This window comes from Anolis carolinensis, chromosome 6 (genome assembly GCF_035594765.1).
Source record: "Anolis carolinensis isolate JA03-04 chromosome 6, rAnoCar3.1.pri, whole genome shotgun sequence".
Classification (NCBI taxonomy): Eukaryota; Metazoa; Chordata; class Lepidosauria; order Squamata; family Dactyloidae; genus Anolis; species Anolis carolinensis.
The window spans coordinates 107,076,460-107,103,555 of record NC_085846.1 but is presented as its reverse complement, the minus strand read 5'-3'; the positions used below and the strand labels follow the sequence as shown (position 1 = coordinate 107,103,555).

At 38.6% G+C, this 27,096-nt stretch overlaps 1 protein-coding gene across 6 annotated transcripts in view; it reads right to left on the bottom strand.

Moving 5' to 3' along the window:
- dip2c (disco interacting protein 2 homolog C) overlaps positions 1 to 27,096 on the bottom strand; it is a 332,595-nt gene that overhangs the window by 104,060 nt on the left and 201,439 nt on the right. For all 6 annotated transcript variants that reach the window (XM_016994243.2, XM_016994247.2, XM_016994244.2 and 3 more), the window contains 3 exons: positions 26,306 to 26,416; positions 15,432 to 15,557; positions 12,475 to 12,684 (listed from right to left, as the gene is read on the bottom strand). In XM_016994243.2, the coding sequence (XP_016849732.1) occupies positions 12,475 to 12,684; positions 15,432 to 15,557; positions 26,306 to 26,416 (447 nt within the window). The remainder of the gene's footprint in view (positions 1 to 12,474; positions 12,685 to 15,431; positions 15,558 to 26,305; positions 26,417 to 27,096) is intronic.

Sequence of the window (27,096 nt, the reverse complement as noted above, 5' to 3'; positions counted from 1 at the left end):
CACTTTAACCATCGCCTATTTTGTATTGCTGTCTTAGTCTCCTCTTCCATGAAGATGACAGAAATTGTGCCTGTGGTTGGTTGATATTATAAACTACTGTTAAAATACTTTGTTTTATTGTACTGTTGTTTTTACCTATGTCATACTGTGAATTGTATATTATGCTTTTGTCTACTGTATTTTAATTGTGTTGTTGGGCTTGGCCCCATGTAAGCCGCCCTGAGTCCCCACGGGGAGATGGTGGTGGGATACAAAAATAAAGTTGTGTTGTTGTTGTTGTTGTTGTTGTTATTATCATTATTATTATTATTATTATTATTGTATGACACAGCAAACAAGATAGATATGCTGGATTTCGTTTCACACAATCACAAGTCGAACACTTCCCAAGTGTCTAGGACTGTGTGATGTATTTTCGGATGATGCGTGCAGATCCCAGTAGGGTGGCCTTTTGCAGTTGACAGATCGTAATTTTGTCAATGTCTATTGTTTCCAAATGCTGGCTGAGATCTTTTGGCACGGCATCCAGTGTGCCCATCACCACCGGGACCACCTGCACTGGTTTCTTCTTCTTCTTCTTCTTCTTCTTCTTCTTCTTCTTCTTCTTCTTCTTATTATTATTGCTACCTCAAGGAGAGGTGGAATAAAAAATGTAAAGGGGATGACGATCATAGGGTTATGTAGACACTTTACAATTACAGTTTTTGTCCATACTTTCCCAAAGAGGCATTCTCTAAATAGATTGCAACTTGCATCATGACAAACAGAAATGATGGTAATTATGATCCAAGATATCTGGAGGACATCAGCTTTTGGGAAGGCTGTTCTAAAGCACTGTTTACAAATAGAATACTTTTCATCTTGTATGTATTTCACTCAATTTCTTCTAACCCACTGGAGGAACATAAAGCGATTTGTACATTTCACTATCCTGCAGAAATGTAGATGAACTCTGGGATACAATTCATCGCCAATGTGCATAATAAAGCAAGGGTCAATCAAGCTACTCAGTTAATTAGCAATCATTATACAAAAATAGTTGAAGTTCACATAGTTAAAAGGAAATATTTTGTATGTGCGTGCATCATGAGTTTGTCTTTAAGTTGACTGTTGAATTGCGGCAACTCCATGAATTTCATAAGAGTTTTCTTAAGCAAGGAATACTCAGAGATGGTTTTGCCAGTCTCTTCCTCTAGAACAGTGGTTTTCAACCTGTGGGTCTCCCCAGGTGTTTCAGCCTACAACTCCCAGAAATCCCAGCCAGTTTACCAACTGTTAGGATTTTGGGGAGTTGAAGGCCAAAACACTGCTCTAAAACATAGCCTATAGCACCAGGTGGTCCATTGCACCATTGGTGGTCTCCTATCCGGGGATGACCCTGCTTACTTGTAAGACCAGACAGAATCTGGTGCCTTTTGATATTTTGTTATCCAATATAGTGACTCCATTAAGGATTTTTCATGGATCAAACTACTATACCTTTTAAAGATAAGTCTTTAAAACTATAAAGATAAATTGAAGTCAGTAGTAAGACTCACTGAGTACTTTTTCCTAGAAATAATTTCAAATAAGTAATGGACAATTGATATCTGCTGGGATTTGGTTCCATGCATACCACAAATCCATGGATTCTCAAGTCCCATTATATACAATGGCATAATAAAATGGCATCCCTTATATAAAATGGAAAAAATCAAAATTTGCTTTCTGGATTTAAAAAATATACGGCTGAATCTCTTGATTCAGAATTTGAGGGTACAGAAGGATGATGGTATTTTAAATCTAAATGTGCCCATAATGCACAGTCTGAGATGAAATTTTCAATTATATTCCTTTCACATTAATTATTTCCTCTGGAAACATATTAATTGATTGGCTAATTGCTATGAAAAACCTCAACATCGTAAATAAACATCTACATTTTATATTTTTTCCCGCTGATTTTGCCTCTTAAAAGTCATGCTTTAGGGACTTCAATAAATGTATGGGAGCTGCAGTGCAGCACAATCTTGAAGGCACAAATTTGGAAAGGGATTCTGATTGTAGTGTGGCCTGCCATAAATCCTAAAGGAAGTGATGGTATTAAGTATGTGGCCCAGTACCACCAGTGGCTGTGGTACGGCCAGAAGAATTATTGCAATCCATCCTTCATTCTGAACTGTGACTCATCACCAATGTCAACCTTCTTACATAGCCGGAGGAATGCTGAACTCAGACCTCTTTTTCTGCATCTGTTCACTGCAACCCTTACACAAAAATGTAAGCATGTGGGTGGATGCACTTTGCATATAGCATTAGCCATCCAAATTATGTGCTGCATGCTTTGCATATGCAAGAGCGGAAGAAATCAACTCTATATGTGCCAAAATGACATATTAGGCCAAACCATTAAAAAAAAATCATTTAGAGAGCTAGAAACCTGCTAATATGCTGAGGATACATCCTGTCCTATAAGAGCCCAGCAGCGCCATTAAGTAAAATTAACTTGTTTCAGAAGAAAAACGACTTTGATCAACATATGTTGGCAATAAATATAGGAGTAGTGACAGCTGTAGGACTTCAAAGGGCCTCCTCCTGCACAAGCCTATTCATTTGCATTGCCCTATATTCCTGTCCCTTTCAATAAATTCATATTGGAAGCCCACAAGTTCAACAGCTGCTCTTCAAGTAGGACCCAAGACATTTCTGTCACTGGACCAAAACTGGCGACATAATATTCAGCTTATTATTCAAATGCAAAAATGTAATAGGATATAATGAAATACTAAAATGACATCCTGTCTCTGTTTGGGTAAAAATCAGCCTGTCATCTCACTTCAGCCGTGAATGGGGGGTGAGCTTGAGGATGAAGACAAATGAGTAATTTACCAACTGGCAGGTCCAGAAGGAAAGCAGACCGAGGGATATGTGGGCTTGCATCCACAGCATATATTGCCAAGCCAAACAGTGGCATATATTTGTATGCAATTAAAATTAATGATAATTTACAGCTAAAAGGACCCAATAAAAGAATAGCTGGGGTTCTAGCACTGGGGAGAGAGGATTTCATATTGCTTTCTCTTCATTAAGCTAGTGAAATAACACCGTAGGTCTGAATATAAAGCACACCCTACAGGCACTATTTAAAGACATTCTATAGAAGAAAACTAGGGTTCCCCCCCCCCCCCCCCCACATAACATAGGCCCAGGAAGGAGTGCTGTGGAACATTTAGGTCAGAAAAATCTAAATTTAATTACTCTTCCAAACCAATGTAGACTTAAACTGCTGAATGGCAATTCTACAGTTATGGAAATCCCACTGGTTCAAGGGATCATTTCTAGTTGGGACTGGTATCTGAATTAAGAGTTATGAACATTTATCACTTGGAAAACAGCTTTGCGCATGTCTCTGAAGTGCAGATCATTATGTCTTTTTTCATAGTACAGTAGAGCCTGGCTTATCCAAACTTCACTCATCCAATGTTCTGTATTATCCAACGCAGTCTGCCCCCTATCCGGATCCACAACTGTTTTTCTAGGCAGGCAAGGATCACAGATTTTTAAAAATCTTCACAGGACTGAACTTTTTACAAATTTAACTTCCAACAATATTGTTACTGTAAGTTCATTTTATGCAATTCTATCTTTATTTGTAGCCAATTTTTTTTTGACGTTGTAGTCAATCAATATATTCAATACATTGTGATGTTTTGGTGCTAAATTTATAAATACAATAATTACTACCTAATGTTGCCATGTACTGAGCTGCTTTTTCTGTCAATTTGTTGTAAAACATGATGTTTTGGTGCTTGATTTGTAAAATCATAACATAATTTGACGTTTATTAGGTTTTTCCTTAATCCCTCCTTATTATACAACATTTTCGCTTATCCAACGTTCTGCCAGCCCATTTGTGTTGGATAAGCGAGAATCTACTGTAAACAAAATCTAAAAAAGATAGCCCTTTTAACTATAACTCCCAGAAGTTTTCATCTAGCATGGTAGTCCAACATAGAAACTCTTTTAATCTCGGATAGTGTTTCAGATATGCAAACTGAGAGTCAGTGTGGCTAATGCTCCAAATCGAAATATGTTTTGTCTACTGTGACTTTATATATTTTCCTCTTTTGGCGATTCCACACTTTAACAGAATATTTCAACATTCAACACTCTAGTTTCATGGGGGTCATTCTGCTTGTCTTGATGCATTTGAGCTTTTTATCTATAAAAAGAGGAGATCTTAAAGGTATTGAGTTCAATTGAGTTATGCAATCTATACTTTTGGTCAATAAAAAGCAAAGCAACCCAGTCAACTACTCTGAGACAGCCCAAAGGCATGTTGGTGTTTTGCCAGAACTCCAATCCTTCTGAAAGAATTATGGGCACACGATTCTATAACCCCTTTTCCATTACCAAAAATAAACATTGCCGCAGACAGGGAATTCCCCTTGGAATCCAATTGCTAAGAAAAGAAATGCTTGATTCAAATTTAGTTCCTCTAACCGTTCAACACACACAACCTAATCTATATAGAATGAGCATAGCTCAGAAAAGTAACTTTTTTGCTTTATGTGGCCAGCATGAACATCCAAGTTGTTGGCCATGATGGTTTGGAAATTCTGTCAGTTGTAGTCAAGCAAAGCAATTTATTCCAAGTTCTGAACATGAGGGCTTAAGGTAGTGTGCAATGTGACTTCAACTATTTTGATTTTCTAATACTCATCAACATCATTTTGATTCTAAAAATTGCCATTAACAGGCTTCAACATCATGCCTTACACCATATTCAGTTGATTATCTATGCAACAAACTTTTATCACATTGATTGACTAGTCTGTGTAATGAAAGCATCACCCAGAAATAATGGGCAGGGAACAAACACCAAAGAGCTGGCATGAAATTACATCACACTGGGGAACAGATATGAATGCAAAGTTGCACGAAAACACTCCCTCAGGAAAATAAATAATAATTTTCTTTAATAAGTTGGTTCATTCTAAAACCTTAAAGCTGTTTTCAGCGAGATGGGAAATTATAGTTAATGAAAAACTTTCCAATTTGTTTTCTGTCAGATACAAAAGGACTATATGAGCTCCTAAAAAACCCTTACATATCCTTCCATTTCCAGATAACAGCCCCAGTATTACCACTATGTCCAAAGGTATGTGTGGAGGTATGTCCCTTTTCAAATTGTGGTCCTTTGACCAGAAAATAAAACTATTCAACTTTATGTAAGGCATCTGCTTTTCAACATCTACATGAAACCGCTGGATGAGGTCATCCGGAGTTTTGGAGTTGGGTGCCATCTCTACGCAGATGACACCCAGCTCTACTACTCTTTTCCATCAAATTCCAAGGAAGCCCCTCGCATCCTGGACCAGTGCCTGTCCACTGTGGTGGATTGGATGCGGGTGAACAAGCTGAAGCTTAATCCAGACAAGTCAGAGGTCCTCCTGGTCAATCGTATGGCCGATCAGGGTATTGGGTGGCAACCTGTTTTGGATGGGGTCACACTCCCCCTGAAGACACAGGTCCACAGCTTGGGGTTCCTCCTAGACTCTGCACTGACACTTGAAGCTCAGGTGTCGGCGGTGGCTGCGAGGGCCTTAACACAGTTAAAATGTGTGCGCCAGCTGCGACCATACCTCGAGAAACCTGACTTGGCCAAGGTGGTCCACGCCTTAGTTACCTCCAGATTGGATTACTGTAATGCACTCTACGTGGGACTGCCTTTGAAGACGGCTCGGAAACTCCAACTAGTACAGCAAGCAGCGGCCAGGTTGTTATCGGGAGCAAATTATAGGGAGAGGACTACTCCTCTATTGAAACAGCACCACTGGCTGCTGATAAATGTCCGATCCCAATTCAAAGTACTGGTTATTACCTATAAAGTCCTAAACGGTTCAGGTCCTGCCTATCTTTGTGACCGCATCTCCTATTATGTACCTGCACGAACTTTACGATCCACTGGGAAGGCCCTTCTCTCGCTCCTGCCATCGTCTCAAATGCATTTGTTGAGGACGAGGGAAAGGGCCTTTTCGGTTGTGGCGCCCCGGCTCTGAAACTCCCTTCCGAAAGAAATCAGACTAGCGCCCACACTGACTTCCTTCAGGAAAGATCTGAAAACCTGGTTTTTCCAAACCACTTTTAATTAAGAAGAACATTAGAGCGAGCCCCTACCGCTATTTACCCCAACACTTTGCACCTTATCGCTGTCCCATCCCACTAGAAGTTATAATACATTTGCACTTTGTTAACCTTATTCCTCGCCCTTTAGTCTGAAGATTGAAGTACCAATTATATCGCTCCGGGGCATTGAACATGTTTTTAAACTGTTTTAAATTGTTGTTGCTGTATGTTTTATTCTGATGTATTTATTGTTGTGTTCAGATTTATTTTTACTGTTGTATTTTATTATACTGTTGGGCGTGGTCCCTTTGTAAGCCACCCCAAGTCCCCTAGGGGAGATGGGGCGGGATATAAGAATAAATAATAATAATAATAACAATAATAATAATTATTACAGTAGAGTCTCACTTATCCAACACTCGCTTATCCAACGTTCTGGATTATCCAACGCATTTTTGTGGTCAATGTTTTCAATACATCGTGATATTTTGGTGCTAAATTTGTAAATACAGTAATTACTACATAGCATTACTGCTTATTGAACTACTTTTTCTGTCAAATTTGTTGTATAACATGATGTTTTGGTGCTTAATTTGTAAAATCATAACCTATTTTGATGTTTAATAGGCTTTTTCTTAATCTCTCCTTATTATCCAACATATTCGCTTATCCAACGTTCTGCCGGCCCGTTTATGTTGGATAAGTGAGACTCTACTGTATTATTATCTGTATCACTCAACATGTTTTTTTTTTTGGTGAGGCCACATCACTACATATGACACAAGACATTTTAGACAAATTGTTCATCTCAGTTTATGCAGCTATTTTGCTTATAAACTGGGGGCTTTAAGCCTGTTTCCATAAAAAAATTAGCTGGCAATTCAGTTTTTAATTTCTGTCCAGTACATTATAATATTTCTCAAAGGACTTAAAAGGTTAACTTGTAAATGGAAATTCATTATCGGTAACTGTTGTTGAATTAATCTCTCTGCACTACATAAGCATTCAATACCGGTCAAAGAGAACTTTTGTAATTATCAAGAAGGGTCTCCTTCAGTTTAACTACGCTACATGGATATGTAAGAACATTCTGCCAACAAATATAAACATAAGGTTTCCTAAGTAGTACTTGATGAATTTAAATATCACTTATCTATTTTACTTGTGAAGATGTCTAAGATCCTGAAGTGTTGTACACAAATGATGAAATTCACAATATAAAATACTTTGGTAAGCTCGCCTACACAGAGAAGGCATATCAACAATCAAATCTTCAACATGTGCCTAAAAACAGGAGTTTTTGGTTCATGTTCAACAACAGAGGGATGAATATTTCATTTAATGGACACTTCCAAGTAAAAGTGAATATTACACTATAAAACTTCAGAGCAGATCTCAGGAGTGGGTAGCGCTATCAGACAAACCATATCTCAAGATCTTACTATTTATTAACAACAATCTTGAATTGACTAGGTGGTAACAGTTAGCCATCTCAGTTCTTTTAAGTGGTACATGCTGCTGGTACAGGGTAGTCTCAGCAAGCTAACCAAGCATTCTGCACCAGTCTTTGAAGTAAAGCATGCATTGCAGTCAATCAACCTGAAGGCAATATGACAATGATATCCCAGGCCAATAATGGCCATGGTCATGCAATAGACAAGCCTTGCAAAGGAGAGCACCCGGAAAAGGCTACAGAGTTTCCTAGGTCCTCAATAAAGATTGAAGATTGAAATTCTATATATAGACTTACCTGGGATCAAGTCCCATTAAGCTCAGTGGAGCTTACTTTCAAATAGCTGCAGACTGTAATGTGCACTCTATCCAACTCATAGGGACATGCCAGAGTCAATATGATTCCTTTCTCACTGATCATTAACGTTTCATGAAGTAAGAAACAGTTTATAAAGCAGAAATCTGTGGAATTGCCTCCAACAGCAATAGAGAATATACGGTCTCGCAGCCATTGTTGAACCATAAATCTAATCATCTTCACTGTTGGCCACACTGGCTTGGGCTGTCAAATAACATCTCCACCCCAGTTTTAAAGAGAAATTCTGCTAGAAACAGTTAATTAAGATTGGATTCCTCAAACTCACTAAATAGCCCTGGGCAAGCAGTTGCTCTCATGTCCAGCCTCAATTTACAATAATGGTATGGGAGGATAGCAAAGGTTACCTTGCAAAGGTAGTGTACATGGCAGGTTTCTAAACACCATAAATGCAATCTACCAAGTATTTTTTGCCAGCTGAATTTCTGGCCTTAGGTCAAGGAACCACAATTCAAGCAAACAACTTTGCATTACAGTTCTGGTTGACCTTGCACAAAAGTATAAATACCCTTGAGCTCTGAACATATTTCATATTATGGCCTCCCCTGACCTCCAGTACTTCCCGCGGCAGCTGATTTTGCATTAGAACAAGTGAAGACGATTTTGCAATCGATTCCGAAGGTCAGATCCCCCTTGAGTTCAGAATGGAGTCTTTTCCTGTTCTTCACAGCCAGTGGTGCTGTGCACTTCTCTTTAAAAATTTATATTTATCACAATTAGCAGAATGCAGTGTTATACCGTAATGAGGCCTCTCTCACAGTCAGAGCAGCTTACAGGGGGTGCTCTCCAAATGGAAGCACAGGGATTTGCATTTCTCTGTCGTCAAGACTGCATTGTTAGTCCTGAGTAATGGTGGTGGTGGGCACGAAGGAGGGTTACCACCGTGTTTTGTCCTACTTTCAGGGCATGAATGAGGCTCTCCAATTACCCAAGCTGTGCTGGACTTTTCTCTTTTATCTCACAGATGAGAAAAAAACAGTTTGCAGCAGGAATTCTCACTCTCCCTCCCTAACCCTTTACAATGAGCAGAAACAGATTCTAGTGGAAATATTAGAGTCAGTTAAAAAAAAAAGACCTATATATATGTGTGTGTATGTGTGTGACTACTATAGTTTCCCTGTTTCAAAAGAGAAACTTGAAATGGGCTACTTGCAATCCCTACTTGCTAACAAGCGCTTCAAGGAACATATCTTACATGCCCATTATGTGATGAAAGAGGTCATCTCTAAGCACCTCCTTGCCCTCTAGTTGAGAAGTCGAAATAACTTAAAGTATGTTAAAGCTGTAATCACATCTAGTACCAACATGGTACTTGGATGCTTTCCATTACTTGGACATTTAAAAAACAACAACCAGCCACTGGCAACTCTATACTTTCTATACTTTCTGACAGTACAATTGTTTCCGAGCAATTCATGTGACACTTCCTCTTGCACATTATATCTGAGATCCAGAGAAGCCTCCAAATTAAAGCAAAATTATGTCATGGATCGTTGAAGGGTATGCGTGGTAGCAGAAAATCAGGAACATGACCATAGACTGATCTTAATTATTGGATAGGAATTGTATTCTAGGTTACCCAGGAGAAAGAATGGGAAGACTCCCAGCGTCTATGATCTATTTTGTTTATAATAACACTCCATTTTTCTCACTTTAAATACCAGGATGGAATGAAGGTCCATCAATTTTAAAAATCCTATCTCATTCGTATTGAAATTCAATATTACCTTTTTCCCATCAGCAAAATTTAGGGTAGCAACAGCTTTGGGAGGTAATGTAATTGTATTTTTGCTTTTTTATTACTGTTAAGTTGCAGATATTGACACTTTGAAAACATTTTGAGCCCACTACAAATCATACAGAGATTTGCCAGTAGATCCAAATCAAAGGAAGTTATTTTTCCAAACTTGGTATAGTTTCCAATACAATCTTACTTGGAAACTTGAGGGGGAACTACCTTGGCTCAGAGGAGACCCATACGCATTCCTCAACCTCCATGGTTTTTCATCATCTCTTGAGGAAAAAATTGTTCAAGAAAGTTTTCATGCTCTGGTATGAATGCTGGATGATTCTGCTGTCACTGATCAAATTCCGTCTTGTTTTTTATCTGCCTCTTTGTATCTTGCGGGTTTTTTGAGGCTACCCGTTTGATCTTTTTTAGGACAAGATTTGCTTATTTATTTATTCAAAACTAAATAAACTCAAACAAACACAAGCTCTCAGCTAGCTCAGAGAGTTTTCCTTTTAACGTATCATCCAACTGCGGAGACCTATTTACAGCTGGCAAGAGCCTTTCCAACAACAAATCTAGGTGTTCTTTTGTAGGTAGTTGCATGTACTATCTATTCATCCTTTCAGCAGATAACTTTGCCCATGTGTGGATGCAAAGGGCCAAATTATGACATTTTGTTGTTTAAGGCCAAAAACAAAAAAAGAACCCTAACTTTGAGGTTAAGGTTGAAGAAATAAATAAATAAATAAGGATGCTCATCTCCATTCTACAAGACATATCAAAACTATCCATACAGCTAGTTGAACCTTATTACTACCTCCCTAGTTTGATTTAAGACAACTGTATGACCCACCCAACTCTAGCATCCTGTCCTGATTTGTTTCACATGAACAGCCTTAAAATAATGTGGTAAGTAAATGAAAACTGCTTTACTTCAGCAAGACATAAAGAACAGCACATGCAGTTGTACAATGCAAAAGAAAGCTAAGAAGTCTTAATGCAAACACAATTCTTAAGTCTCTGATAAATTCCTAAATCAAGCAATAGTCTTACTTCAGACAAAGAAACAACAATAAATCTTTAGGAGCAGTTTCCCAAATGAAGACTCGAAGCAGGCACAAGGGGAGCGAAGGCTTAAGCATTAGCGTCAGTTTGTTACCAGCGAAAGCTGACTACTCCTGCTTCTGATTTATAGCCCTGAGTTCCTCACACCTCAGCTGCTACAGCGGTTCCCAATTACTTTAGCATTTCTGGCAGCTATTCTAGTTGAACAGCATCTCTGCTCTATTTCCTTTCGCCTTTCCTGAAATGTGGGTACTTGCAAAATCTCCTCCTCAGATTCCAACTCCCCCTCTAATTCCTGAACACTTTCTTGCTCCCCTTCCTCTCCTGAAGATGAGGAATCCCTAACACATCCAAAAAGGGGAAATAACCAGAGAAATCACCATAGCTGGGAAGATGTGGGTTTCCATTGCTGCCCCAGTATCTAATGTCTGTGATCCCTGCCTTAATCTTCTGAGTGGAAGGACTGATGTTGAAAATGGCTGCATAAACTCTGTCCACACTTACTGCTCTTTATGAAAAGAACAAGGGAGCTCAAAACCTGCTCCAGTGCCCTGTATTCTACTGAGCCTACACATTGGGCCACTCTAGGGGAAAATAAGACATCAAATCTCCTAAGAGCAATATGACATCTCCCTCCCTTCCCCACAACTCTGCAGCATTCACAAGCAAGGCCTCCTATGCCAAATCTAAAATTAACAACATGCCATATTCTTTTAATAAAGATATAGCTAAAAACAACACTCAGATTTTGTGACTAATGCAACCTTTCAGAATGTGGGGGAAAAGTAAATGCAAGTTGTAATTTCCTCCTGTGTTCTAAGAGAAAGTCAAAAAGGCAATGAAGAGACAAGAAGATTCAGAACCAAAGATATTTGCTAGAATAGTTCAGAATGCATAAGTGGAGAGAAGCAATAATGAGACTGAATAGTTTATATTAAGAAATGGAGCATTTGTTTAAGTGTGAGTAGTGAAAGGATAAGAAAGTGGTTGTAGAACAGAGCATAATATTTTACAGAGGCGGCTGATCCAATATAATTGAGGAGTTTTTAAAAGACAATATATGGAAATACTTCAAGCTAATAATGTTCACTAACATTATTTTAGTTTCTAGCTTCTCTATTTCATTCTACTGCATTGCACCTCAGGCATAACAGAAGCAATTCCAGATTTTCCTATTATCACCGCATCACTTCTACAAAATTCATAATGCATTTTTGCGGCTTAGTAATAAAGCTGGAAGGTTAAACAGATTTTTAAAACCTCCAAAATGTGTGCATACTTTGCTCGTCTCTACAATATAAAGACTACTATATGCAGAAAGCTGGATCCAGATGTAGCAACTATTGCAGCAAACTCACTGAAACCATTGAAACAAGTCTGAAAACCAAATCAATGATAAATAAGAAATAATAAATTTTGAATTTTTCTAATTAAAAAAAAGAGAGATCAACATTTTCATCTGAGCAAACCTACTCACAGGCATCTTTCACTAAAGCAATGGAACTGTCTTCCAAGAATTATGCCAAATTAGATGCACTTTTGACACAAAATTATACACGCACACAAACTAATAGAGTTTGCTCCCCAGTAAATATGTATCAGTTGCTTTGGAAGAACCAAATTTAGATACTATACTTCTTAGCTGGACAATGCATCAAACAGGTTTAATGGCTTCATTCACATGTTTCATTTTGAAAGTATATGGGAAAATAAGAAGCAATAAAACAGAGGCTATACATACCTATATGTGTTTGTGCCATTACATCAGCTAGCCTATGCGCAGCGCCACTGCCACCACTTTGTGTTGAAGATGAAGACGTTGTAGATGTTGTAGAGCCATGGATTGCTTGACTGATCCAGTGTTCCATATTTATACTCCCTTGGCTTGAGGTTGGAGTTCCCTGTGAATCGCCCTGTATAGAGCCTTCATCTTCTGAACCAGACGAGGTATCTAAGTATGCATGGAAAAGGCATAATAGAATTTCATATGTATATGATGATGATAGTTTATTTATATCCTGCCCCCTCTCCCCAACGGATTTTGTGCGGCTTACAACATAAAACAATATAACAAGTGCAATACAATAAAATACACAAAATAGAATAAACAATTAATAACACATCCAATCAATATAAAACACAAAATACAGCAAGTCAAGTAACAAAATTAAAATTTAAATTATGAACATCAGATTAAAAACACAGTTGTTCATATGCGCTAAAAGAGGCTTGCTACCCTAACAAGGTAAATCCATATTCTAGAGATTAACTAAGTACTGTCATAGGCCTGTTCTCATAACCAGGTTTTTATGTCCCTCCTAAATGTTGTGAAGGTGGATGCCTGTCTAATCTCCCTGGGGAGGGTGTCCCAGAGTTGGGGAGCCACCACTGAGAAGGCCCTAATAAAGACATAAGAACATGAAAACAGCCCCATAGGCAAAGCAGCAAGGCATAGTAAAGATGCTGAACGATGTTCACAGGTTACTCGTAATGAAGTCAACTATGCCCCTTGAATTTGGTTAAGATTCATGTATCTGGCCAGCTGATTAGTAGCCTGCTGCAATAAATCACTACTGACCGAGAAGTCGTGAGTTCAAAGCACGAGTCGGATTGAGTGCCCAACTATTAAATAGCCCCAGCTATTTACCTAAGCAACCCGAAAGACAGTTGCATCTGTCAAATAGGAAAATGTAGGGACCACTTATGCGGGGAGGCTAATGCGTGCCGGATGAGGAAGTACTCCTTCAAAGGACTCGGTGTCACAGTGGATAATGAAGCAACAGCTCCTTCTGTGGCCGGAATTGAGCATACCCTCACAAAGCCAGAAGCTGGAAAGTTAAATAGCCTCTGTGTCTATCTGTGTGTTGTTTGTCTAATGGCATTGAATGTTTGCCATATATATGTACATTGTGATCCGCCCTGAGTCCCCTTCGGGGTGAGAAAGCAGCAATATAAATGCAGTAAATAATAAATAATATGTGCTCACTCAGATATACCAACATATTAGCTTGAGCCTCATGCCAAAAGACATAAACAACTGTTGTTCATGGAGAATGTTTGAAATCAGCAGCATAGCAACACAAAAGGCTCCCAATTTCAGTGTGAAGCACATCACTCCTGCTCAAAATATCAGTCACAGTTGGAAGACTCCCTTCTTCTTACATTCTTAGAGAAGGACTCCCAAGGAAGAGGGGAAGCAATCTTACATAGGCAGGTCTTCAGAATCAGAAGGTCACCTATGTCAACTTTAATATGGACAAGATGCAAGTTCCAGGTAAAGATCTTTACTAATAAATCAAGATGACTGTATTCAGAGGGGACTTGCTGTCGAATAAAAGCATTCATGTCAAGGTACTAGCTACATTAAATGTGAAAATGCGAAATGGGCTAGTGGCTTTGCTTTCGGAACAGTCAAAAAATGGCATCCAAGTTGATTAGTGTTGCAAACGTGTTCACACGTACATGGGAATTCAGTTCCCATGAGCATTGAGGGAAATAAACTCAAAATAAAAATGCACAGAATGATAGTGTTTTTTGACCAACGTAAATTAGATTCCCTTGCAATATCTGCTTCTCAAGATGTACAGGATGAAGTTTCTAACTACTGTATATACTCGAAGATAAGCCGGGGGTTTTAGCCCTTTTTTGGGCTGAAAAAGCCTCTCTCGGCTTATAATGGCATCAAGGTCAAGGCCAGGCAACAGAACCTGGAGGCCATTGCTTGCAATATATGTGTGTTTTCCAAAGCCTCCCTCGCTCTTAACCAAGGGAATGTTTTGAAAAGGGAAAGACACCCTTGCAAGTCAGGAAGAAGAAATATATATATCCATTAATCTTATAAAAGCATTTCCCCCTGAAATATTTGTTAATCTCTCCTACAGATATGTAGGCATTAAACCCCTGCATGCATTTGCAATCCCTATGTACTTATATATCTGTATACATTAATTTTATATATGAATTTTCCCCTCATATGTTTGCATGTCCTTGCAAATCCTATATATAGATTGATGTACCTGTATATCTGTATCCATATATATATATATACTAGCTGTGCCCAGCCACGCGTTGCCATATAATCCAGTGCAAATTAGATAATCTGTGGAAGAGACCTAAGTGAGGCCTAAGTCTGCCTGTCCCTGGGCTGAGTTGGTTGCTAGGAGCCCAAGTGGGCAGAGATTAGCCCTCTAAACTGGCAGTAATTGGATAAAAACAATTATTCCTTTCCCTCTAATTAGGACTTTATTTTTCTTTTCTTTTTGTTGTATCAAACTAGAGGCATGGATGATGGGTTGTGTTGTCAAATTTTGAGGTTGGGGGGCCTGTAGTTTTGTTGTTTTGTGGGTCGCCGTGATGCCATCACTCATTTATATATATAGATGTATATATATATATACACACACACACATTATTTAACCTATTGATGCCTCAATTAATGTAATTTTATTGGTATCTATTTTTATTTTGAAATTTACCAGTAGCTGCTTCATTTCCCACCCTTGGCTTATACTCGGGTCAATAAATGATCCCAATTTTTTGTGGTAAAATTACGTGCCTCGACTTATATTTGGGTTGGCTTATACTCGAGCATATACGGTAATATTCATTTACAATCCACTAATTCTCAAGTGGGCAATTCAAAAGAAACCAGCTTACAAATCTGAGTCGTAATGCACATGGTGTTAGCTTCTTTCTTACCTGGAGGTGTGTAGGCATCCATTGATGTCTGCACCACCAATGAACGTCTCTTGGACGGCATAGGGACCGCCATCTTCCTTTCTTTATGTTTTGCAAGAGCTGCCTGGACTGCTTCTGTGTGAACATCTAGAAATAAAAAACACTCTAAATATTAGTTTGGAATTCCAACCAAAGAGGTTATAAACACAGACAGTTTTTACAAGAGAACTGGCACTGTTAATTCCTTAGTCGGAGACATATTTTTATGCAGTCTTCAAATCATATGCAAGGAAGACTCAATTCTGCAGAGGCCGTCACAGTGAAAAAGAGCAAGGTATGTACTGGAACAAAGCTACACATGTGCTAGTGCTCTTGAAGGCTCCTACAAGGGCACTAAAGCAGCAGTCCAAAACACACTTTCTTTGAAGCAAGTTCCAGTGATAACATTGGTTTATTTGAGGCAGAGGAGTGAGAAATACAGTGCAGAGAACCGTTCAGTTTTTCCATAGATTCTGTGTTTGATTCTGTCCCTTTTGCATTTGTTTCAGATGTGTCTTTGGTTACTGGTTCATAGTTTGATTTGTTGCTGTTGTTTTTTAGCTGCCTGTTCTTATTGGGTTTGGTCCATCAAACTATAGAATATTACCATGGTGGTTAAAGTGGAATATAGTGCTAAAATTGTGTAGTGTGAAAGTCTTTTTAGTCTTAAGTTGGATTCCTTCACATATATCTCTTTCCATTTTATTTTTTCCCCCTGTTAAGTCTGTGCTTTCCGTATAGTTTTCCCCATCCTAGATATGTCTGGTATACTCATTTTCTGACAGTCACAGTTGTTAAGGCACAGGTGTCTTGCCAGGAAAGGTGATGGGGACACTTTGATTATTGAGTGTTGACACTGCAATAGCAATTGCTATTCCTTAATCTGACTTCCAAGTCAGAATCACTGTGGAAACTTAAAAGATGATTATCATGACGTATTGTGTTTCAAATGGAAGATATATTTTGAAAGCAACAACCTAAACAGCCTAACACTATCACACAAGCCACAACACTGGCAGAAGTTTGGTGAAACAGTTATGAAAGAAACAGCCTGAAAAAGAAAAGGAAAGAATCTAAATACCATTGAAGCTTATGCTGAAGTCCATATGAGGTTGAGTATTCCTTATCCTAAATCCTTGGGACCAGAAGTGTTATGGATTTTTTCAGATTTTGAAATATTGGTATAGAAATGGTATTCAGGTCAAAACACAAAATTTATTTTTTTCAAAGACACCTTATATGCATGGTCTGAAGGTCTTTTTATGCATATTTTAATAATGTTATGCATGAAACAAAGTTTGCATATATGGAACCACTAGAAAGCAAAGTTGCCACTATCTCAGCTGTCCATATTTGTATTGGCTAATAAAGACTCAAAACGAATTTAAAATTTAATATGTGAAATCATTTTTGGCAGTATTGTCTTGTTTCAGATAATATCCTCTAATGACACTTTACTGTGTTTGGGAAACATCAAGTACCCAAAGAAGAATAAGGAAAAATATATTAAAGATTCATCTAGGAATCAGCATATTGCATTTTCTTTTTACTTGCAGGAAAGGTTTTGTTTATTAAGTAAACTATTTCAAACTTTTATAACTGATTGGCAGGACTGGATTATCTTTCTAGGAAACTGGGATAATTATATCCCAGTGGAACCAACAACACATATTTCCAAATATGTGGGTGGCACAATGGGTTCAACCTTTGTGCCAATGGAACTGCTGACCTGAAGGTTGGTGGTTCAAATCCGCAAGATGGGGTGAGCTCCCATCTGTCAGCCCTAGTTTGAAGATGGCCTATTTTCTCACACAAGAAGTGACTTGCCTCAATTAGCTTCTGACACAATAATAAAAATTCTGAATCAATATAAATAAGATGAACACATTACTTGGAAATACAGTTGAAATGAAATGCATTTCATAGAACTAATTCAAGCTGAGTCATACCAGGAAAACAGAAGTGCCAATATATAACAAGACATTAATAAAATTTGATTTTCTCAGCTTTAACCATTCACATGCTCCAAAAGTAAGCTATAGATTGCTAGCCTTACATAGCAACACTTGAAATACAGAAAAATAGCTCTAGTTTTATTTGGGGAAAATGGAAGTAGTATTTTTACTTTTATTTGAAAACTATTAGACTAAAGAAGTTGAATATACGCAATCTAAGGAAGTTGTTTCTTTAAAAACTTTGGAGACCTGATGATACTTTTGGAAGAAGTCATTTTAGACTCAAAACAGCAATGTCTTGTGGAAACGTAAGTTTTGTTTGTTCATAACCACATACTCGATGTTAGAATAACGTGCGCTCTTAACCAGGGCCACCACAAAACGTTTTGCTGCTTGTACTGGGGCAACAAATGGCACACATTCTCCCTTTCAGATCATCCTGCCCAAAGCCAACGAAGCTATTTTGCCATCGGAGGAAGGAAATCCCTTAAATACCCCTTCTTTTCCATGGCAGTAAAAAGAAAATAAATAACTAGCAATTTGCTGCCCTTGTGTGACACTGCAAAACTGGCTAATTTCCATAAGGCAAAGATGCCTCGTTTATAATTAAGGGGTTTTTTTTAAAAGCATGAAATGAAGACCTTATATCTTAGTAAGTCTGCATTACTATGGCAATCTCGGTGTATTTATAAATAATAGGTGGTACCCTGGTTTCTCTTCACTGTTCTCTATGGGTGCATCTATACAGCAATGCGGATCCACATCACTTTAACTGCCAAAGCTCAATGCTATGGAAGCATTATTTAAACCCTTGTAATGGCTGAACTGCTGACCTGAATGTTGGCAGTTTGAGTCCACTAGACAGGGTGAGCTCCCATCTGTCAGCCCCAGCTTCTCATGCGGGAACATGAGAGAAACCTCCCACAGGATGGTAACACATCCGGGTTTCCCCTGGGTAACATCTTTGTAGGCAGCCAATTCTCTCACACCAGACGCGACTTGCAGTATGTTCTCAATTTGCTTCTGACACAATAAAAAGCCTTCTCTGCTAAAGAGTGTTGGTGCCTACCAAACTACAACTCCAATATTCCATAGCATTGCTGCACAGAAATTAAGGTGGTGTCAAACTGCATTAATTCTGCAATGGAGATGCATCCTAAATGCAGTGGAGATGCAATCCATGACAGGATAATGTCTATGTGCTTTAGCTTGGACAAGTCTAGACTTTCTTATTTTCAGATAATGTTCTCTTGCACTGATTCTATTGTGAAGCCTTTTATTAGCAAAGCCATAACATCCATTCAAAGGCATTTTTCCTTGCAAGTAAAATTGAATTTGACTTCCCTGTTATGGACTTCAAAGATGTATAGAATGATTGTATACATGATAATAGCATAGCAGCTGCTTGTTTTCTTTTATAAGCTCCCCTTGCTAATTTTTAGAAATCATTTTCAGCCCTCAGAGTCTGAACTGTTGTTTTAAGTCATTTATAGTCGATGATCTAGATTCTATTGGATTTTCTGCTGCTGTTTGTTCTGAAAATTGTAGAGGCTTCTTTTTGGGTGTTTATGACATTTTAAAATAGGTTGGTGGAGTGGGAGGAATGCTCTACTTCTTCTACACTTTCATTTTTAAAGAAAATCTTACTCATACTAGCACATGGTAACTTCCCATTTCCCTCCCTTTGATCTTCTTCCTTCTCAGATTGGTTGGTTCATGTGTATTAGATTTAATTTGTGACTTCTGCCCTTCCTCGAGAATCAATATAAACGGTGCAAAATTAAGTAACATGACTGGGATGGTTAATTGCTTGGCTTGTGCCAGGTTTGTTATTCAACCTGTCAGGTATTCTTCCTTTGTGGCCTGATGAGAACCAGAACAATTTAGGAGCCAAAATAAAAGTGACAGCAACACATTCTTGCTGTCAGAATGACCCTGTAAGGGATTTTATCTCATGTGAATCAAGATCTTTTATCACACATGAGAGATAGTGACAGAACCAAGAACATTGGAGCTTCATAGTGAAGTCCAAGATTATAAGTTAACATATAGAAAGAAAAGCAGAGGTCAGATTTTCAGAATCGGAACAAATGTGGAGAACAGAACAGATGGGAGAGAATAAAATTTCAGCTAGATGACATGCGAAGGGAAGGGGTGGATTAAGCCAGCTTTTCTCCTTAAATCAAATGGCCATCTCTTCCAACAAAGCCATCACAGATCCAGGTCTACACATTATAGTTTACCACTATTACATCATTTTTTACATCAGTCAAAGCCCCCAGTGTCACAATGGGTTAAAGCAGTGGTTCTCAACCTGTGTTTCCAGGTGTTTTTGGCCTACAACTCCCAGAAATCCCCATCAGTTTACCAGCTGGGAGCTGAAGGCCAAAAACATCTGGGGACCCCAGGTTGAGAACTACTGGGTTAAAGCCTTGCGCTAGCAGGACTGCTGACTTGAAGGTTGGGTTGCTGACTTGAAGGCTGCAGGTTTGAATTCAACCTGGGGAGAGTATAGATGAGCTCCCCCTGTCAGCTCCAGCTCCATGTAGACACAAGGATGGTAAAACATCAAAAACATCTGTGCATCTCCTGGGCAATGTCCTTGCAGATGGTTAATTGTCTCACACCAGAAGCGACTTGTCGTTTCTCGTCGCTCCTAACAAGGAAAACATTAATTTTGACTAAATGCTTGGAGATATGACAATTGATATCCAAAAAGGTACAACAAAGTCTCACTTATCCAACATAAACAGGCCAGCAGAACGTTGGATAAGCTAAAATATTGGATAATAAGGAAGGATTAAGGAAAAGTCTATTAAATGTCAAATTACGTTATGATTTTACAAATTAAGCACCAAAACATCATGTTTTACAACAAGTCGGCCACTTGTTTGGGAGCATGGCTCCACTTGTATAGTTGTTGGGCATGTTGGCCTGCTGAGCATTGCTGTCTAGAGAAACAGCTGTGGATCCAGGTGGGAAACAGACTGCGTTGGATAATACAGAATATTGGATAAGCGAAGACTGGATAAGCGATACTCTACTGTAATTGTTCCAAGACTGAGTACAATCTAACAAGATATGAAACACATCAGCATTTTTAGTATGCTTGTCAAGGGACTGCATATCAGTGATAGAGTCAAATCCCTAGTGGTTCCAGTTTAAAAGGACAAAAGACCCCTTCCGAAGACCCTAAACAACTTCTGATAATCAGAGAGGACAGTTCTGAATGGACAACATAATCTGAACTAGTCTGAGATCATATCCCATGTCCTCTATTCGATCAGATCAGACTATCCTGGAACGCGGACACTGGATTTGGATCTTGGCGTTCCCACTGCACTTGGAGATAAAGTAACAAGACCCTTCTGCCCATCTTTTCCTTGTTTATCTATTTGTCTCCTTTCATCCAAGCAAGACGACAACTGCTTAATCTAAAAACCTTTCTCTATATTATGAAAAAATCTGAACCATTTCTGAAAAACTGGCTAGTTTTGGTGTTCACCTGCATGTCTGTAGCTTCCTTGAACAAACTGAACTGAAGCATGGAAGTCTTCCTGTCCTTGTTGGTCTACTAAAAATATAACGAGTCCTCCCTTTATAGAAAAGGCAGGCTGATTTCCATACATTCTTCAGAGCAGCACAGCTCTAAAGGCATGGAAAAGGCCTAATGTGCTGTAGCTTGGAGGTGATTTATTACTTCCACCTTGGCTCACCGCACCACATGCCTTTCTCAGTACAATCAAGTGTTACCTAGTAAATATTTAAAGTTTCCATGTTAGTAGGCCAAGATTCTTTCAGCCTCTTTACAAAGCGATTCATGCAGACACGAGGGAAAGAGCATACCGATTCACACTGCTTGCGTCTTCCCCTCGTTCAGAGATAGAGTTAAAAGTGTAAATTCATACCGATTAACATGGTGTACTGTGTAAATTACAGGTGAGGTAATAGACAAAATGCTGAGTTTTGAGTGGGTCTAAATCCCCACAAAATTATGGGACTCACTGGGTGTCCCCTAAGCAAATAGTCTAGATTGCTGCTGTACTGGTAACTTGCAAACAGACTCCTGGTTTTATTAGAGGGGAAAAAAATGTAAAATGTACTTATCTATTTATTCCACAATATTTCTTTGTTGTGTGCCTTCATGTTATTTCCAAATTTTACAGATCCTAAGGTGGGTTTGCCTTTCTCTGAGACTGAGAGAGTGCAACTTGACCAAAGACACGCAGTGGGTTTCCATGACTGAGTGGAAATTCGAAGTCTGTTCTTCAGAGTCCTAGTTCAACACTCAAACCACTACCACCAGTTCTCTGAATTAAATTTCTATCTGGCCAAATATAATTAAGGCGGAGTGCAAAGTTTTACTTACTAAAACTTTATGCATCAGGAACTTGGGATAATTAGATTCCCAAGAGTAACATTTTGCTACCAAATTTTCTATGCCCATAGAATCACTTCTCTAGGAACTTCTAGGTCAGTAGTTCTCAACCTGTGGGTCCGCAGGTGTTTTGGCCTTCAACTCCCAGAAATCCTAACAGCTGATAAACTGGCTGGGATTTCTGGGAGTTGTAGACCAAAACATCTGGGGACCCACAGGTTGAGAACCACTTATCTAGGTCCTCCACAGTTACTCTATGGTCACCATCCAGTGGAAGTAGGACCTCAAAATATATAGAATGATGTTGTATCATGTAAAAAAGTGACATTTTAAAAAAAATTCTACTTTTTCAGAGGGTTAACACTCCTAACAGTGGAGGACTTATTGTGTATGATTAATGTATAGTGTGCCTCTTCATATGAAGGGAGCAGAGTACGAAGGATCCAAGATGGATGATATGGAAAAAGAACACTGTTGGTTGACCTGGCCTACTGCTTCCTTTTTTTATCTCAACTACTCAGCAGCATAGAGAAGGCCATTCCTTCATAGAGTCTACCATTCCTGACTAGAAGGCAAAATGAACTCTTCTTCAGCCATTAGGTTAGGGAGTAAAAAGCTGCAAAATCCAATGGGAAATTAGGGGAGATCATTTTTGTTGTGTCTAAGGATCTCATCACATGGAGGTCAAGAAGCCGAGGGGCAGTGGAGGAATCTGTTGGGCAGTGGGCAAATCCATCGGGCAGTGGAGGAAACCATTGGGCAGTGCCCCACATCACCCTTTGCCATCCCACACCATTTACCGTCTGTCCCCGACTTGGTCCTGCACTGTCCCCAGCTTAGTTTATAGTCACTCGTGTTCTCAGGGCTGCCTCTTAGCACATTGCTGAGACACAGTATACATGGAGTTAAGACAGAGTCCTGCCAGAAGTAGCCCTGCATCACGTGATGGACCTTGTCAGGCTCTGTCCTGGCTGCGTCTTGGCACCATCCTAAGATGGGCAAAAAGTCCCATGTGATGAGGTCCTAAAAGTGAACTACTTCTCTGCCAAAACAAGAAGGCACCATTTAACATATGAGAGAACAGGTACCAGCAAGGTTTTTGAAAACATAAGGTTGGCAGAAGTATATGCAGATGAAGAAATAAATAAAACAAAAGCAAAGGGGAATGCAAACCAACACACTACAGAATTATTATCTTCAATGGCTACAGAATGACTGTGTATCTCTTGTTGATTAGAAAACCAAAAGGGAAGATACATGGAATAGCCTATAGCAGGTTTGAACCCTGAAGTTTTCATTGTGATATGTATCTTCTCTATCTGGGAGTTTCTGTGTTAAAACCACACCAGAATATCTTTCTAGACCAGATACTCAAAAGACTTTTGAATGCTCAGGTTAACTTTCTGAATTCCAATAACTGATTTAAATTAAATTCTAAGAAATAGAACCTATACAGATAATCTCTACATGTTGAAAACCCCAGCACTACAGATGCCAATAATGTTAATATTTATTATTCAATAATGTTGAATTTAAATTATCTGAATCATCCTTCAGCTTTCAGCCTTGCTGGAGAAACTATGGAGGCATTTAGCAGGAATTTCTGGAAATGCTCAGATTTTAGGTATTATGACAATATAATTAATTTTGGTGCCAAGTGTCTATTAGCAACAGGGTAAGGACATGTGCTAATTGGTAGTGACAGGTGATAAAGAGTTAATGTGCTATGATCAAAGCAGCAGAATTATAGGATTTGTATCCTCTTGTGTCTTCGGTGTCATTAGTCTGCTGTTATCAAGTGTCAAGGGTGGCTGGTGGTGCCATGGAAATTGATATGCAAATGCTGTTAACAGTCAACCCCTGTGAAAAGGCTTCCCACCCAGGTTTACACAGGCATTATTTTGGATTTATTTACTGGTTCTTCCTTACTTGATAAATCATAGTTTACCCCCAAGCAGGTAACTGTGATATAAAAATCCTATGCTAAGATTTTTTGCCACTCTTTTAGTGCCTTGAACCTAGAGCTTTTTGAATGCATCTTGATTGCCCGACCTTTTTGGTAATAAGAAGAAAAACAGCAAAATAACAATGTGGCCCATATATTAAAACAAAAACATGCAGACCAAGATATTACTTAAGGACCACTAAAATGTTCCAAAAGTTATTAATGCTTGAGCCCACAAAAGTAAAAAGGAGAAGCTGAACAAACTGTAGCTTCTGATTATCTGGCAACACTACATGCTGTATAAGTCTAGTTTTATGCCATATTTTGTAAGTGCAATATCTGACAAATGTATTATTATTATTTTATACACAACAAGATTAGTACACAGCAAACAAGCTCATGATGCTGGCTGTTGTATTAGATCACACATCGGACAGTTCTCAAGTGTCTAGGACTATGTGATGTATTGGCAAATAATGCGTACAAATCCCAGTAGGGTGGCCTTTTGCTCCTGACAATAGTAATTTTGTTAGCCCCGATGGTTTTCAAGTGCTGGCCAAGGTCTTGAGGCACTGCACACAGTGTGCTGACTACCACTGGGATCACCTTTACTGGCTTGTGCCAGAGTCTTTGTAATATGATCTTTAAATCCTCATATCACATAAGCTTTTCTATTATTATTATTATTATTATTATTATTATTATTATTATTATTATTATTATTATTATTATTATTATTGTTATTACAAAGTCTGTTTTGAACAAATAAGTCCTCCTGAATTCACTGGATATTACTCACACATATGTAAATGTGATCCACTCACAACATTTGAACAAGTTAAAAAGCAGGCTTAGAGCTGAATATATATATATTTTTAAAAATTCCATAAATGATTTAAGGAGGCCACGAAGAAGTTGTAATATTAAAAAATTTTCTATACCTTGGCTCGGTCATTAATCAACATGGAAACTGCAATCAAGAAATCAGAAGAAGTCTTAAAAGTTGAGAAGGACAGGAGTGCAGGGATGAAGAAAGATCAATACATTCAAAGATGTTGTTGAATACCAAAATCTGAATCTTCCATACTTTTGATTTTACTGTGCATGTTCTATGATAGCTGGGCAGTGAGAAATGTTAATAAGAAGAGGATAAAATAATTTGAAATGTGGTACTAGAGGAGAGTTCTATGGATACCATGAACCACCCAAAGAACAAATGAATGGGCGCTAGAGCAAGTTAAACCTATACTCTCCCTGGAAGCTAAAATGAACAAATAGAGGCTATTGTATATTCAAGATATCATGAGATAATATAATTCAGTGGAAAAGACAATAACACATGGTAAAGTTGAAGGCAACAGAACAAAATGGCCACGTAAGGTGAGTAAAAGGAGACATGATTCTGAGTTTGCAGAACTGAGTAGGACTCTGGATAAACAGGTCTCTGGGGAGATCTCTCATTCATATGATCCTATAAGTAGAAGTTGACTAGACAGTAGACAACAATATCCCCAGAACTCAGTTGGAGTCTGGAAATACTTCTGTGAGAAATCTGCCTACTATACAAATGCCACAACAGTTTGTTCTGTATTTCTGGGAATCCTTGAGAATAAGAAGCAGGAGTCCAAGCAGCAACATAATCTTCAGGTCTGCTATTTCAGGTTAGGCTACAAACATCAGCCACCATTCCCTGTACAATTATGTATACACAGATTTGAATGAACTACTCTGGTGTCTCACCACCAAGCAAAATGTTCTGCAAGGCCAAATGAAATCCCTTTTGCTACTTAAGAGTACTGAGAGGCAGAAAGTGACAGTCTGCCAGTGAACATCGATCCCGTTCATAGTCACGTCCTCTGCTTCCCATCATTCTGACTGCCCTTGCCACAGCTGTACCCTTTCAAGGATGGGATGTACTGCCAAAAGCTAGGTGCAATTCTTTATTCTGCCCACAATAAGGAAAATAATCCTAGCTCCTTGCAAAAGTTCATGTTCTCCAGGCTTCTTAAAAGGCTTTGAGTTAACTGGAATTGGAAAGAAAGACCCCAATGTACATGACTTTGCAAACCATAGGTCTATATTGGCTGAAAACGGTTTCGGTTAAATTGTGTGTTTTCTTCTCCTTTGCAATGCAGAAATCAAGTTGCTTTTTCATACTATAGGATTTGCAGGGCTGGGGAAGAAGAAATAAGTGGTACTTGCATGAAAATGTGGTGTGAAATGTCCCCATTTCTAGCTGCTTCATTCCATCACCAGCCCTTGATCTCTCCCTCTGCACTGTTTGACTTATTCAATACTTATTGGATTGTTTTTGGGGTCTCCTCGTCAGCAAAACTTTCTGTCCTCTCTCTAAAGGTTTTTCTACTTCTCTAGCCCTGCTGACAGTTTCCACATCTTGTTATGTATTTTAAATGCGGAAGGATTGACACTCTTGTCTTAATCTCTCAAATGGAGGGGATGTTACAAGCACGTATCATAGGCTCATTCTTGTCTCTTCTACTAAGGTTAGACGACTCCTCAAGTTTTAATCCCCTCTTCAAATGATTTACCAGCCTGATTATTTTTCTTTGCTACATACCTGACCGATAGCGCTCATCACGTGACCCTGAGGACCTGCGTCGGTGGTAGCGAGAGGAGGACGAAGGCGTTACGGGGGTTCGGCGTTCTTGTGGCAGAGCTTGATCCACTCCTGCATTAGTGGGAGGAAGGGGAAAACCATCAGGGTTTGTTGTCCTATAGTTACAGAATTATACACTTTTCTCAATATAATAATTACCGTATATACTCAAGTATAAGCCAACCTGAATATAAGCCAAGGCACCTAATTTTACCACAAAAAAACTGGGAAAACATTGACTCCAGTATAAGCTGAGAGTGGTAAATTTCAGAAATAAAAATAGATACCAATAAAATTACATTAATTGAGGGATCAGTAGGTTCAATGTTTTTTAGTATTTAAATAAAGCTCAAATTTAAGATAAGACTGTCCAACTCTGACTAAATCATTATTCTCATCTTCTTCAATGTAAATGTGCTTATGTATCCTTTTAATAATAATAGAGTGAAATAATAAATGTAATAATAATAATAAATACAGGAAATTATACATGTACCATGTTTCCCTGAAAATAAGAGTGTCTTATATTAATTTTTGCTCCCAAAGATGTGCTGGGTCTTATTTTTAGGGGATGTCTTATTTTTCCATGAAGAAGAATTCACATTTATTATATACTGTACAGTAGTTGTCATCATTAACCAGCATAACCAGACAAACTGTGAATCCTATCAAGACTTTCTTGTTACTACCATTATTTCCATGTACAACAATCTATGGTATTTACATTTAATGATCCTGCATGCTCTGATGTT